Consider the following 15,366-nt stretch of genomic DNA (forward strand, 5'->3'; position numbering starts at 1 on the left):
TAATTGAAGAACATTTATAAATTTTCTCAAGAACATGATAGATGATAACAATGGATATTGTCATTTATTCCTATAAATAATGTAGCCTATAATACTCAAATTTGGTTTTTTTCTTAAACTTTGCTTCTAATCATGCTCAAATTTGGTTGTTTTTTCTTAAAATATACTTATAATGCACTGTAATAATTATTATGGACCAGCAATGGAACAACTACCCACATCAGCTACGTTTAAAGTGAAAATTCAACAGAGCATGCGCTCTCACTGTTAAAGTTGTTAAGAATTTTTTAAAAAATATCCACTAGAGGGAGCTAAAAGAGTGAGAAAGCTCTAAGCCAAGGGAGGTGTTAGGAATGATTCTCTTAGTTCTTGATAATATTATACAAATATTCAAGATTACTATTAGGTCAAAAATTCTTATTTTCAGTTTCTTCTCTTACCCCATATCAAGAATTATTAAACAGTGATTTCTACTAGTATCAAAGATTTGTAATATTCTGTGGAAGGCATGTGTTTCCATGTATAGGAAGGAAAAGCAGGTAAGTGCTATCTTGAATTGCTTCCTTTCTTAAAATAGGCTAAGCTATGTTTTAAAAATTGTCTTACTGCTAAATAATTGTTTAAAGCTGTGAGGTTTCTAAAAATCAGTGTTTTCTACATTTTAGTAGGTTGGTTTTGCAAATAAAAATGAGGAAATACTTTTTATAAATGCCTCTCTGATTATAATTAGTCAAAGAAAAGAATACAAATATTTCAAGGAGTATTTGTTTTACTATAGTCATGTGACTTCAAACTTACTACTTACTGTTTGAGGGGGAGAGAATTGAAAGCCTTTAGTTCAAGTAAGTGTTTTATGAGGATTGAATTTTTATATTGCCTAGGAAAATCTGGTGTGATACATCAAAAATTAACTTGAGATACCCTTCTGTCAACTCCCTTTCCCTTCCTTTCCCCAAAAAACAACAAAGGACATCTGTCCATTTAAACAAGTATAGCTTATTATAGTAATTTGATTATTAGGTGTTAGTTTTTCTTAGAACTTTATTACTGTTGACATTTTATTAGTATTTATTGGTTATTATATATCACAATGGTCTATGTTCTATTGTAATATTGGGAAACATGAAAATTATAGATAACACTGCCTTATTTTCCTAAACATACAATATACATAGTAATATGTGGGATATACACATCATTGAAATATGTCACAAGAAAGCCTCAATTATTTCAAAGGAGAGACTGTCGATTAATATAGGTAGGATGTATACAGTAAAATCATCAAAAGGACAATTATATTTAAAAATAGGCATTTATATTCATGTAAGTAAATAGGTATGGTGTAAATGCATTTTTTTTTTGTACATTGAGTGTAGATTCTTAAGGAATATCTCCATGTCTGAAGTATTTGCAGTTCAAAAGCTTATTCTCTATGTTACATTCTACTTTTTTAAATGCTATATATCAAAATGTAACAATGCTTATTTTGTTTTGGAGTTTTCAGCAAGATTCCTGTTAATAAAAAGTGAACATTATTCAGTGAAATCTGCCACGAATAATTCATTTACTTTCTTAATATTGATACTTTAATGATGACTAATAGTTCAATAACTATCTTTTTATATTAACTCCATTGTTATCAAGTAAAAATAATGCAAAATAAAATAATTACATAATTACTGAGTCACTTGTTGAACTATGCACTTCTATTTCTTAACAAACATGTGTTACATTCTTAATTTCTTTCTTTACAGAGTATAGATTCAATTGTAACAAAAAAATTTATTTCTTTCCAAATGAGTGTAACATTTGGTATTTAAATTTTGTGTTAACTAATCAGTCCTCATTGGTAAAGATACTACTTTTATTCCATAATATAGAAATCATCTCCATAAAGATGATTTTAAAGCATACTTAAATAAATATACATATATGCATGATATTCATGGTCATGATATGTACAGCTTAATGTTATTGGAATAATAACATTGAACTAAATGAAACTGACATGTTTTGGACAAATGGGTGAATATCACTATTATGAGATTAAAACAATTTGAATAAGTTTGCATCCCTCATGACACAGCAACAGATAATAGGGAGAGGCTGTGATGTCTAAATTGTGGTTGGCAATAGAAAGACAATCAGAAATTTTAAACCTCCTGTAGGGGAACCACCAAGCTGATCATCTATCATGTTTATTTGATTCAGTGTTATTTATCTAGCATTATTGTTAATCATCTGTTAACAAAGTAGTCTAGTCACACAGATTGTGTTATAATAACTTCCAAACAACAATAATAGGAAAGATCCAGGGGATCGATTTTTAAAATTTTTTAAATCTTGATCTCTAGCATTAAGTTTTTGTTATATGGGCAACAATTTTAAAATTTTAAACAATTTTAAAATTAATATGTATACATTAATTAATTAATTAATATGTATACTAGGAACAAGTAAGTATCCTAAGATTAGAAGATAGTGAGAACATATGAAGAAAGGATTCAACTTGAATAACTACTTGTTTGAGGGCTTCCTATATGCAACTCACTCTATAATATTAGAGAAAAAAATAAGAAGTAGATAATAACCTCCCCTAGGGGAGTCTTGACAATCAAAATAACTCACAGTCTACCATTATTACACTGGACCTTGTTTTCTTGCATACTGCTCATTATTTGTTGTAAAGCATTCATCAACATTTTTAGTTTTTTTTTTTTTTAATAATTTTTAAAAGTCTTCTTAGTTATCCATTTGAAGTAGGTAATTTTATGAAATCACAAATACACTTCATATGAAGACAGCTTATAATCCAAGTTTCCAGGAGAAAGTTTTTGTTTTGCTTTGTTTAGGTTGTGCCAGGTTAAATAATGGTATAAGAGAGTTCCTTTGTGTCAACAGATTTCAAATTAAAACAGAAAGTATAATTGTAAAAGCTCTCTTAGAATAAGGCAATTCCATTATTAGTTTTAAAACTTTGCTGTCAGATCAAATTGAGCATGAAAGAAACTTAAGATTTAAATAACAAACTAAACTCCTTATTAAAGATTCAATGCAAAGGGCAAGTTTCCAAAACACTGATTTATGTGTGATTTATAAAATATTATATCTATCATGTAAACTCTACATAGACTCTTTATTGTGAAGTTTGGTACTTAAATTTGTGTCAACTAATCAATCTTAGGTCGGTAAAATTTTACTTTCATTCCACTATGTGGAGATTCTCCACATAGATGATCTTAAACACAATATTCATGTTACTTAAATAATGCATTGAACTAAATAAAACTTACATATCTGGAAAACTGGTTAAATATCACAATTATAGGATTATAAAACTTAAAATAATTTTGCATCCCTCAGTGAAGTCATTATTCATGATGAATATATGCAAATATCCTTCTCATGTACAAAGATGTTATTGCTAAAAGGTGAGAAAATTTTCTCTTCTTCTTTATATAAAAGCCATGTTCCTTTTGTTAAATTGCGTGTTATTGTCAGAAGATAAAGTATTCATAATCATTATGCTCTGACTCTAACAGAACCAAAAAATAGTAATGGTGGTAAAGTGTTTCAGTCTTCTCTTCTAGTGAAACATGAAAGAGAACCCTATGTTCAAAATTTGAGAAGCGAATTCAAAGGTTACTGTATAGTGTAGCATCATGAAAGATAAAAGACATCATTCTTTGATTGTCATCTTCTATGAGTAGAATTTATGTAAATAAGTCCAATTATATATTTTAAGTAGAATTTACCCCATTATTGTCTTTAAAGATTTTGTAAAATTTTATAAGAGCTATTACTTTTGTATACAATGAACAGGATAGGAATATAAAATAAGGAATATTTAAATTAGATTTAATCTCTGGGATTGTTAGTGGATTTAACTTTTCTTGTTTCTTTTGAATATCCTTTAGAGTCTTATAATGAAACATACTCATTTTCAAAACATACTCATTTTCAAAACATACTCATTTCAAAAGTATATACAATTTTAAAAAAAAATTTTGGCTTGAAATTAGAAAAAAGAAACATGTCCTTGTTAATATTTGTAAAACTAGTGCACAATTCTTCTACATTTCTGTAAATTCGATTTTTTTGCAAATATCTGTAATATTGAATTTTAATAGTATTTTCATGAGTTTTAATGTAATTCCCTGCCAGTACAGAGCCCACAGGAATGTTATTTCCCAATAATTTGTTTTGAATATTTTTTAATAATTATATACATACTTTCAAAGTGACACTAAATTAGGATTATTACATGTCTAAATATTTCTTAAAAGAATGAAATAATCAATAAGTATGTAAAATCGATCTACAGTATTATAATTCATAAGGGATCACTAAGGGTTATAGTTTCAATCTTCAGAATATGTAAATATGCCTCAGTCTACACCACAGATGGTACAAAGACCTCTCTTCAAGGCTTCCAGAGTCTTGTGTTAAAAACAATCAGACATATGTTTTCATTTTATGACTTAAATGTGGCACTGGAAAAGGTGGGCAAGTGCTCTGATATAGAACTTGTCTTATATAGCACGAATCAATCTCTTTCATTGCTATTATTTTTTCCTTTCTCTTTCTAGTGCTTGATGTTGGCCCTGTCATTCTATTTACCCCGCATGCGTTATCAGTCCAACAAATTTCATAGGACATTCTTCCATCTGGTCTTTGTCACCACTAGATATGTAAAATGATTCCGCACCCTTGACTCACCCCCAACCCCCTTCAACCCTCCAGCAGAGAAGAGAAGGCATTCTCCTCAGTCCTAGTATCATAACCATGTACTCTGCCCTGTTGCTCTAAAATGACTAACAGAGGTAGTTCTATGTCTTCTGACTCCTTGGTATTCTTCATTGTAATTAGAATACTTTCATATTTGCTGTTGAAGACGCACATTCCAAAGCTGTAGAAGTCACAATAAGACGTAAGGTAGAGTATATGATTAAAAATAATGACTTTTTAACACTTTCCAATATGGAGTCATTGGGGGTAAATTATGTGGAAAGATTAATAAAATTTAGTATTTATTATGGTCTCTTAATGAATTTATTATCAGGATTTGGGGAAAGCTACACTGGGAAAGTATTTTTCCATGTAACAATTGGAAATTTAAAAATATTCTTAAATGTCATTTGACAATCAATAACATGTTCCGCCATAAGCATTTTGGAAAGAATAACAGAATTATTGACTTAGTGAAATAACTTAGGAATTACAGTTAACAAAATATAGAGAACAGTGGTTTTAGTCATAATCATTTTAAGTGTACTGTTACATATTTCACTACTGAGTTTGAGATAATGCTGAGTAATTCCTTATTAATACCACTCCTTTGAATCAGTTAAAAGTTACGGAGTGCTTCTCAGACAATTCTTTACTTAGCCATTCTTAGAGTTTCCACCCAAAACCTAGAGAAAAAGTAAAGAATAATAATTATAAAAAAGCCTTCCTTTCCATTGAATTAACCAGTAATTCATGCATGAGGACAACATGTCATCTATAGGCAAGGGATTCAACATAAATAACTTGAGATATGTTCTAGGTGCATACTATGGATAAAATAGACACATACTCAAATTGGAGGAAATGAAAGAAACCTGTGTCCATCTATAGGGAACTCAGTTCTATTTGTCCATATGTCTGTTTGAACCTCTCTTCCTCCACAGACTTCCAGAACATTTCTCCTGAGGTCTTACTTCCAAAACCAAAAGGAACACATTTGGAGAATTTTGTGTACAGTGCTGGAAGGGAAATTATTCTACTTCCTTGTTTTCCCGTTGAAAAATAAAGTAAATTTTGTCACCAACCTAAATCATTAGATTGATTTAAGGTAACGCAACCTGGCTGTCAGCTAGCAGCAAATTGTGCCTGAGATTAACTCCTTACCTTGATTTTCTCTTATTTCCTCTAATCTCTCATTCCTTACCCTTTCTAATCCCCCCATCTGTATCATTATCTCTATTTCCTCTTAAAACATGGTGTCATTAAAATAAATGAGGAACTTAATGAGTGAAAGAATATAATATAAAGGAATGTGAAAATATTAAAAACTTCAAAATCCATCTTTTAAAGCAACTATTCCATGCTAAGGATATGAAAACTTTATGAATTTGAGTGCACAATCGCACATAATCGTTAAATAATAAGCCAATCTGATATTGTCCCATTTTGATGATTTTACCTTTTTTTTTTCCCTGAAATAATACTAATATTACACAGGTAGACTTTAGAGCCTATAGCCAAGGGTATTTCTAAGCATAGACTATTTCAAAATGAATAAATAATAGCTTCTAGTATATTATTTTGGATGTGAAAAAGTTCAGGTACTTAGAATGAAAAGAGGAATGATTTTTAAAACAGGCATTTTGGGAAAGAAAGAAGGAATTTGACAGTTGAAAGTTTTATTAGTGGTGATTCAGAAACTTTTGAGAGTTGAAGGGACAAGTAGCTTTTTAAATAGAAACATTTTAGAGGGGAAAAAAAATGCTCTCTCCAGCCAGTGCCATAAAAATCAGGATATTGTAATTTCTACATACTCATTCAACTTGGTTCATTTCACCTGAAGAGACATCACTTCAGAGTTTTGAGAGTGTTAAGCAGTGTTCAATTAATGACAACCATCGGTAATAAAGATTCTTGAATATATTTTAAAGTAATCATATTGCCATTCCAAATAAATATTATCTTCCTTGCAAAAGAACCTCATTTCTGGTCTCATTACTGAACATTAGCTGTAGGGAAAGAAATAATGAAGTGTAGGACTTGGAGTCTCTGACGAGAGGCTTTAAAAGACATTTAAATCGTGCGTACAAAAAGGCAAACGTGGCAGGAAAGTAGTTCACGTTAACGTTTCAAAAACCTACTGCACCACTGCAACCACAAATACCGGTAAAACACAAAGCAAAACAAAACCTGAAGCAAGGACTCTACAGGCGGCGTGCTGACAGTTTTGCTGCACGCATGTGTGCAAATGAAACAGTCCTGTGCCGACAGAGAATTTAACATAATGCATTATTTAGCTTGCTCTCCAACACAAAAAATTATACATTTAAAACGGTGCATAATTATTCCCATCGAAATTTACTTGCACTCTCTTTGGTATCAAAGGGGAGTGGAAAGGCCATTTGCAGAAAGAGGAGGAGTTGAGCCTTCTCAAGGTGGAGCTGTCTCTTGTGTTAAATGACACTGGCTGAGTAAAGCGCTCAGGGCTTAAAGGCGGAGTCAAAAGCCAAGAAGTCTCTTTATTGACGCCTACCTCCCAGCCCTTGGCAATCTGACTAATAACAAACTGAGCTAACAAGAAAGACTAGAAAGGGAGGAAAGGGAACACTGCTGCAGCTTGGATCTAAAAACTAAGAAAGCAAGAGTGATCAATCCCAGCTCTGTGAAACATCTTGTTTGTTTATTTACTGCATTCCGCAGCTTGCAAATGGTTAACTATATGCAAAAAAAGTCAGCATAGCTGTGAAGTATGCTGTGAATTTTAATTGGGGAGAAAAGGCAACTGCTTCAGGATGATCTAGTATGCACTCAGTCTGAAATGTATTCAATGAACTGCTCAGCGTTTAGTCTTTGAGCAGAGCTTTTTAACTTTATGAAGCAATGGGACCTGCCAAAAAGTGATATTTGAGAAGAAATTACGTGGCGGCTGGTGTTTTCTTTTTTAATAAAGAAAGTGAATTGACTTTGACCATCTCTTCCAGCTGTGCATTGCAGATAACGTCAGGAAGAGTTTCTGCTTTACAGGTAAGATGAATGTTTCCAGGCTTTTCTAATACCTATCTTTGCATTGTCTTAAAGTGATTGAATTTGTACGTTTGCCCTTTTAAAAAAAATAACTTAGCATTAAAAGCTATCCAGTTTCATTCTTACTCATTGGCACCACTAATGCTGTAGCAGATGCCTGTTTTCTCTGAGCAGCAGACAGTCCAACAGCTGGCTCGCCAGAGGAACAAATAAAATAAGATGCCACTATTTCTTGCATAGCATCCAGTTTGTTATTGGAAACTATGTATGTGTGCTTTCTGAAGGAAAGATCACTTCCAAACAGCATTGTTGAATTTAAAATATAAGCAGAATGTTAAAAGATTCTTGGTATTTTGTATGCTATTTTTCTTATTTCCTGGCTGGAAAATATATATTTTCTGAAAATATGTAAACAGAGATTTTTGACCTCTTTCACATAGGATCAGATGTTACCCATACGGAACCTGTCTTCAAATTTGTGTGCATTTCTGAAAAGATATGAAACTGTTCCCTAGGACATTTTGAAGAACATAAGATGAATATAAGATTAAAACAGTAACTAGAGATTGTCATCTGGAAGTTATTTACTATTTCCTCAAGATGCTGTGTCTGGTGAAATGAATCATATTCTTTCTTAGTAATCTATGAAGAAGTACTTTAGTGTTTGTGGAAGCTAATCCACAAGTTGAGGGCTCCAACTACAAGCTGTTGGGTTCTAAACATAGACTCAGAGCTGTTTAAAAATCAATTTCCCTGTGGAAAAATTTAGTCTGCTAACTTTTCCTTTATATGGAAAGGCACTATACTGTTTTATTTCTTTAGTTGCCTTTTACCACTCAGAAACTTCATGCTATACATGTTTTCAATAAAACAAAGTATTTTCATGGGATTAGTTTTTTCCAGAATTATTGATTGGTTTTGGGATGTTCTGTCTGTTCTGTTGCATCTATCGGATTGTGAACTTTAGGTAGATACAAAGTTACTGTTCACATTCCATTAAAAAATAAATGAAAGCAGATACCACTTGGAAAAGTTGAAGAGTTTTGAGATATGGTGTTTATTTATCTTTCAATTTAATTTCTATAAATTTAAGTTACACTAAAGAAAAGAAATGCAATTAAATACATTGGAGTTATATGTATTTATCTTGTCAATGCTGTCATCTCAGAGTTAGAATCTTTCTAAAGAATTGCTATTTCAGATACATTTCTTAAATTTTTAAGGAGTTGGCATATGTGATGTTGTTATCCTGAACTGTCATTTTTTTTATTTACCAAATTAGAAGTACCCTCAAATGTTTGAGTATAGTGCAGTTTGTTTTAGAGTTCACTGTGGCTTTAAGCCTTATAATAAAGGAGGTCTATTGCTTAATTATATGATGACATTTTGTGCCCTAAAGCCAGTTTCGAGACCTCATTAGAAAGTCATTTGCTTGAAGTTTATGTGAGGCATTGTTTATTCTTTTATAATAGCTAGAAATGTGTTTTAAAGCTGTTTTTCTTCTTTAGGTATATATTAACCTTATTCATAAAAGGATTTGAAAGCAGCAGGAAATATCCTACTTTTAGAAATTCAGTAGAAATTGTGACAAGTGAAATTTTAACAGGCACTCTTAACCATATATATCTAATACTATCAAACTTATATGAATGACCCTAGACAGCACAGTTAAAATGAAATTCTTTTTATAGTGATCTCCTTTCTTACATGGTCAGAGACTTATTTTCCTCATGGTTTTTAAATAAGATAATAAAAGTAATAAGTATAGAGCCAAAATCAAAGCAGGTTAAAACACAGATACAATTATTAGATAGTATATTGTGACATCCAGTTCAAAAATATAAATAAATAAAGGAAATACATTATGTATGCATGTGTGCATACATAGATACATACATTTTTTTCTAACTTTTTCTAACATTTTTGCATTCCCTACTTTTTTCTCTGCTTCTGGTTAATATCACATATTTGTTTTATACTGTAATCCTTCAACCTTAGAGTCATCAACTTTGTGGTTAAAAAAGAAAAAAAAAAAGGAATCAGGGTCTTTGCAAGCATACACCTCTGCATCATATCGAGGTATCAATAGTCCAGTTAAGCAGCAACTCTCTCATCTATTAAAATGCAGTTTATTTAGAAAATGTGAACACCATTGATGATATAATGTTTTAAATTCTCCTTGACCTAAATTTTACATTTTTATCACAGTACAAGTTAAAAGTGAAGCAAAGCATGCTTGTCATAGTATTAGAAAAAAAAATAAGAGAAAATGCAAATGTAGTAAGGTATTCGTATTTTCCAAGTAATTAATATTTTTTTTGTTTTTAGAGGAAACCCTATTATTTTGTAATCACCAGGTTCATCTCTTCCCTGCTTCTGCCTGCTGAAGTACATTGCTGTTACCTTTTGTTTTACAGAATCAGATTTCATCCCATGACAACATGAAGCTGTGGATTCATCTCTTATATTCATCTCTCTTCACCTGTATATCTTCACAGTCCCAATCGCCGATGTCCTCAGCCCGAGGTTCTTGTGACTCTCTTTGCAATTGTGAGGAAAAAGACGGTGCACTGCTAATAAACTGTGAAGAAAAAGGTATCAAGAAGTTATCCCAAATAAGTGTGCCACCATCACGACATTTCCACCTAAGTTTATTAAATAATGGCTTGACAATGCTTCACATGAATGACTTTTCTGGGCTTACCAACGCTCTCTCAATACACCTTGGATTTAACAATATTGCAGATATCGAGACTGGTGCATTTAATGGTCTTGGCCTTCTTAAGCAACTTCATATCAATCACAATTCCTTAGAAATGCTTAAAGAGGATACCTTCCATGGATTGGAAAACCTGGAATTCCTACAAGCAGATAACAATTTCATTACAGTGATTGAACCAAGTGCCTTTAGCAAGCTCCACAGACTTAAAGTGTTAATTTTAAATGACAACGCTATTGAGAGTCTTCCTCCAAACGTATTTCGGTTCGTTCCTTTAACCCATCTAGATCTTCGTGGAAATCAGTTGCAAACATTGCCTTATGTTGGTTTTTTAGAACACATTGGCCGGATATTGGATCTCCAGTTGGAGGACAATAAGTGGGCCTGTAACTGTGACTTATTAGAGCTAAAAACTTGGTTGGAAAACATGCCTCCGCAATCTGTGATTGGTGATGTTGTGTGCAACAGCCCTCCATTTTTCAAAGGAAGTGTACTAAGCAGACTGAAAAAGGAATCAATTTGCCCCACTCCACCAGTGTATGAAGAACACGAGGATCCTTCAGGATCATTACATCTGGCAGTAACATCTTCAATAAGTGAGAGTCGCATGTCAACCAAGACCACATCCCTTTTGAAACCAGCCACCAAAGCACCAGTTCTGATACCCTATATTACAAAGCCATTCACTCAACTTCCAGGAACCTACTGTCCTATTCCCTGTAACTGCAAAGTACTATCCCCATCAGGACTTCTAATACACTGTCAGGAGCGCAATATTGAAAGTTTATCAGATCTAAAGCCTCCTCCACAAAACCCTAGAAAGCTTGTTCTAGCAGGGAATATTATCCATACATTAGTGAAATCTGATCTAGTGGAATACTTCGCTTTGGAAATGCTTCACCTGGGAAACAATCGTATTGAAGTTCTTGAGGAAGGATCCTTTATGAATCTAACAAGATTGCAAAAGCTCTATCTAAATGGTAATCATCTGACCAAATTAAGTAGAGGCATGTTCCTTGGTCTCCACAATCTTGAGTATTTGTATCTTGAATACAATGCAGTTAAGGAACTATTGCCAGGAACCTTTAACCCAATGCCTAAACTTAAAGTCCTCTATTTAAATAATAACCTCCTACAAGTTTTACCACCACATATTTTTTCAGGGGTTTCCCTAACGAGGATAAACCTTAAAGCAAACCAGTTTACCCATCTCCCCGTAAGTAATATCTTGGATGACCTTGATTTATTGACTCAGATCGACCTTGAGGACAATCCCTGGGATTGCTCCTGTGACCTGGTTGGATTGCAACAGTGGCTACAAAAACGGAGTAAGAACACAGCAACAGAGGACATCCTCTGCACTTCTCCAGAGCACCTGGACAAAAAGGAATTGAAAGCACTAACTAGTGAACTCCTTTGCCCAGGTTTAGTAAATAACCCATCCCTGCCCACTCAAACTAGTTACATAATCGTCAGTCCTCCTACAACCACAGCTACAGCCGATACTATTTTAAGATCGCTTACTGATGCTGTACCGCTGTCTGTTCTAATACTAGGGCTGCTGATCGTGTTCATAACCATTGTGTTCTGCGCTGCAGGGATAGTGGTACTTGTTCTCCACCGCAGGAGAAGATACAAAAAGAAACAAGCAGATGAACAGATGAGAGACAACAGTCCAGTCCATCTTCAATACAGTATGTATGGCCATAAAACAACTCACCACACTGCTGAAAGACCCACAGCATCACTCTATGAGCAGCACATGGTGAGTCCCATGGTTCATGTCTACAGAAGTCCATCCTTTGGCCCAAAGCATTTGGAAGAGGAAGAAGAAAGGAATGAAAAAGACGGAAGTGAGGCAAAACATCTTCAAAGAAGTCTTTTAGAACGGGAAAATCATTCACCACTCACAGGGTCAAATGTGAAGTACAAAACCACAGACCAATCAACTGAATTTGTATCCTTTCAGGATGCCAGTTCATTATATAGGAATATTTTAGAGAAAGAAAGAGAACTTCAGCAGCTGGGAATCACAGAATACCTAAGGAAGAACATTGCTCAACTGCAGCCTGATATGGAAGTACATTATCCTGGAGCCCATGAAGAGTTAAAGTTAATGGAGACCTTAATGTACTCAAGGCCAAGGAAGGTATTAGTGGAACAGACTAAAAATGAGTATTTTGAGCTTAAAGCTAATTTACATGCTGAACCTGACTACTTAGAAGTCTTGGAGCAGCAAACATAGATGGAAAGATCGAGGGCTTTTGCAGAAATGCTGTGATTCTGTCTTAAGTCCAATCCTTGTAAATAAGTGCCTTACATGTGTGTGTCATCAATCAGAACTAAAGCACAGCAGTAATCCTATGGGAAAAAAAGAAGAAAAAGAAACTCAGGGATCATTGGGAGAAGCCATTGCATTTTCTTCAGGCAATTTTGCCTGCCCCTAATAAATTAATCCTTGTATGTAAATCATCCAAGGATTATAGTAATATTTCTCCATATACTTAAAAGTGTTTCAGAAAAGTCCTGTTGCACATCTAAAAGGGTTGAGTGTTTAAGCAACCCTTATTTTCTTGAATTACTTTACCAGTGGATGAAATAAAATTGGTTTTGTCACTTAAAAGTTATACCTGTATATGTAATTATAATATGTAAGGAATATATTATTTATATAATCAGCATATACCACAAAAAATGTATATTGTCAGATACACCTAATTTTCTTGCAATAAAGGCAAAAGGAACTGGAACTTTAAAATTATGACTAGTAATAGTAAAGAAAAAAATAGAACATGGAATTATATAGGTTATGAGTGACCCAAAACTGAATATTTGAGGGTTAGAAAAATGTCACTGCTATGCTTTCTGAATTTAAAAATAAGAGTCATTAATAGTTCAGGTGATGAATAAGCAACGTTTTTTGGTTTTTCTACACATTTTTGTGTGGACAATCTTATTGTCAATGCTGCTGTGAACTAAGGTATGTCATTTGTGCTTAAACTTTGATTCTTGTTCTTGGGATATTTTTAAAATGCTACTGATATTCACTGTAAATATGATTAGTGCATAAATTAAGTGTGGTTTCTTTCATAGCATTAATCCTTTGTAAAATTTGAATGACCATGATAGAAATGTGTTTCTTGTGGCAAGTAATAATTCACAGGTATAAAAAAAATAAGAAAAATCATGTTTTTAAAAAATTTTATTAATGTAAACTGGTAGTTGTCATAAATTAGTAGCAAAAGGCACGTCTAAGGGTAGGTGGTTTAAGTTGCCTAAAGAGTGGGACAATGTAGCTTTATTTTACAAGAAAGTATAGCTAGATTTCTATGAACTATTTATTCTGTACAGTTTTGTATATTTTTGGTTCACAAAGGTAATTATTCTTGGGTGCCTTTCAAGAAAATTAAAAATACTGCTCACTACAATAAAAATAAAATGAAAACTCTCTTTTTAAATGAATTTTCTTCAGTTAGTCTGATCTGTAATTCAATCAAGTCAGGATTAACACACACATGCATGCATTTGTGCACATGAACGAGGAGATTTCTGTTTGTTACACACACAGAAACATCTTGTTTACCATCTGCAAAAAGGTCATTCAGTGTCTGGGTATGATTGACACAGAATCGAGCCTACATCTGACCAGTAGGTCTCCCTTTCCAGCAAATCCTTTTCCCACTCAATACAAATGAAAGGGATTTATTTTTCTTCTTTCTGATTATACAATCAATGGTACAGCAGATTTTCACAAGGCAAAATGGAATTAATCAAAGTGATCTAGCTCTGTTTCTGAACACCAGGCAGATCCATGCACAAGGTTGGGAAGGAACATATTTCAGATTAGAAAGGACTTTCTTTAATTTACTTAATACTATTTTACTGATTCCTGAATGTTCTATTAAATGTTTTGTTTTTCAACACTCAACTGTCTGGAATATTAGCAAATCGTATATCATTTCCTTGATTTTGAATAAGAAGCCTTTCTGTTGATAAAAACAGTAGGGGTCTGTGCTGCCTGGTATGAAGACTAATTATGTGTCTATTATGAAGTCATATCACTAGGTTTTCTTTTAAATCATTGCATATGTTAATAGAAAACAATTAATAATTATGTATTAAGAGGTTGAAAACCTAAATTTCTCCATTAATGCCCAAGGTTGGAAAGAACAAAGATGAGAATTTTTTTAAAGTTACACTTACTAAGGGAAAATCTGGGTGCATATGGGTTGCTATTATATTTATCCACTAAAAAATTTCAGCACAGTCATGAGTAATAAATATTTCAAAACATGATATTAAAAGTTACATTCTAAAAAGAAGAACAAAGCGGGAGCAGGTTTCATGTTATTACACTCCTCCTATTCACTGGGAAGTATCTGCCAGTATTTTCTAATTCCAATCAAGTACACAGAGGAATTAGAAAGACTTAAGAAATTCCCATGCCTGGAGGATACTTGGAATGGGTCCATGAATTCAGACAGAGACATGTCCTCAGGAATGTTCTCTTTTGCGTGGAGGAATTTTTTTTTTTTTTAATCTTTATCCATGGTTAATCGCCTAAAGTAATAGTATTCATTCTTCAACTTATCTCAAGATGGGAGAGAGTCATTTATGAAGTCATGTAAATATATCCTTCAAATTAAATATAACTGCAAAACGAAAATTCTATGGGAGTCCAAATACAATTTATAATGATGTAGAAATCATTATGGTTTCCAAAGGGTAACAAATTTTAAAGGCTTAAATGTTTCATTCATGATGGGATCTCTCTTATGAGATTTGCTTCCCTATTAGAAGTAGTTGAGAGTTGAAAAAGCTAGTGATGGTCTTTAATTCTTAATGGGTCTTGCGACCTGTGATAATCACTCAGAACTTTGATGATTTTACCTGCA

General features: G+C 32.9%; 1 protein-coding gene across 1 annotated transcript; it reads left to right on the top strand.

The window, feature by feature from the left end:
• Positions 1-501: 501 nt before the first annotated feature.
• On the top strand, positions 502-13,911 carry SLITRK6 (SLIT and NTRK like family member 6). Its single transcript, XM_032864168.1, has 3 exons — positions 502-539; positions 7,710-7,752; positions 10,170-13,911. The coding sequence occupies exon 3, from the start codon at positions 10,194-10,196 to the stop codon at positions 12,714-12,716; it is 2,523 nt and encodes an 840-aa protein (XP_032720059.1). The 5' UTR covers positions 502-539; positions 7,710-7,752; positions 10,170-10,193; the 3' UTR covers positions 12,717-13,911.
• Positions 13,912-15,366: the final 1,455 nt, after the last annotated feature.

The sequence above is a fragment of the Lontra canadensis genome, unplaced genomic scaffold (assembly GCF_010015895.1).
Source record: "Lontra canadensis isolate GAN:19392208 unplaced genomic scaffold, GSC_riverotter_1.0 scaffold26, whole genome shotgun sequence".
NCBI lineage: Eukaryota > Metazoa > Chordata > Mammalia > Carnivora > Mustelidae > Lontra > Lontra canadensis.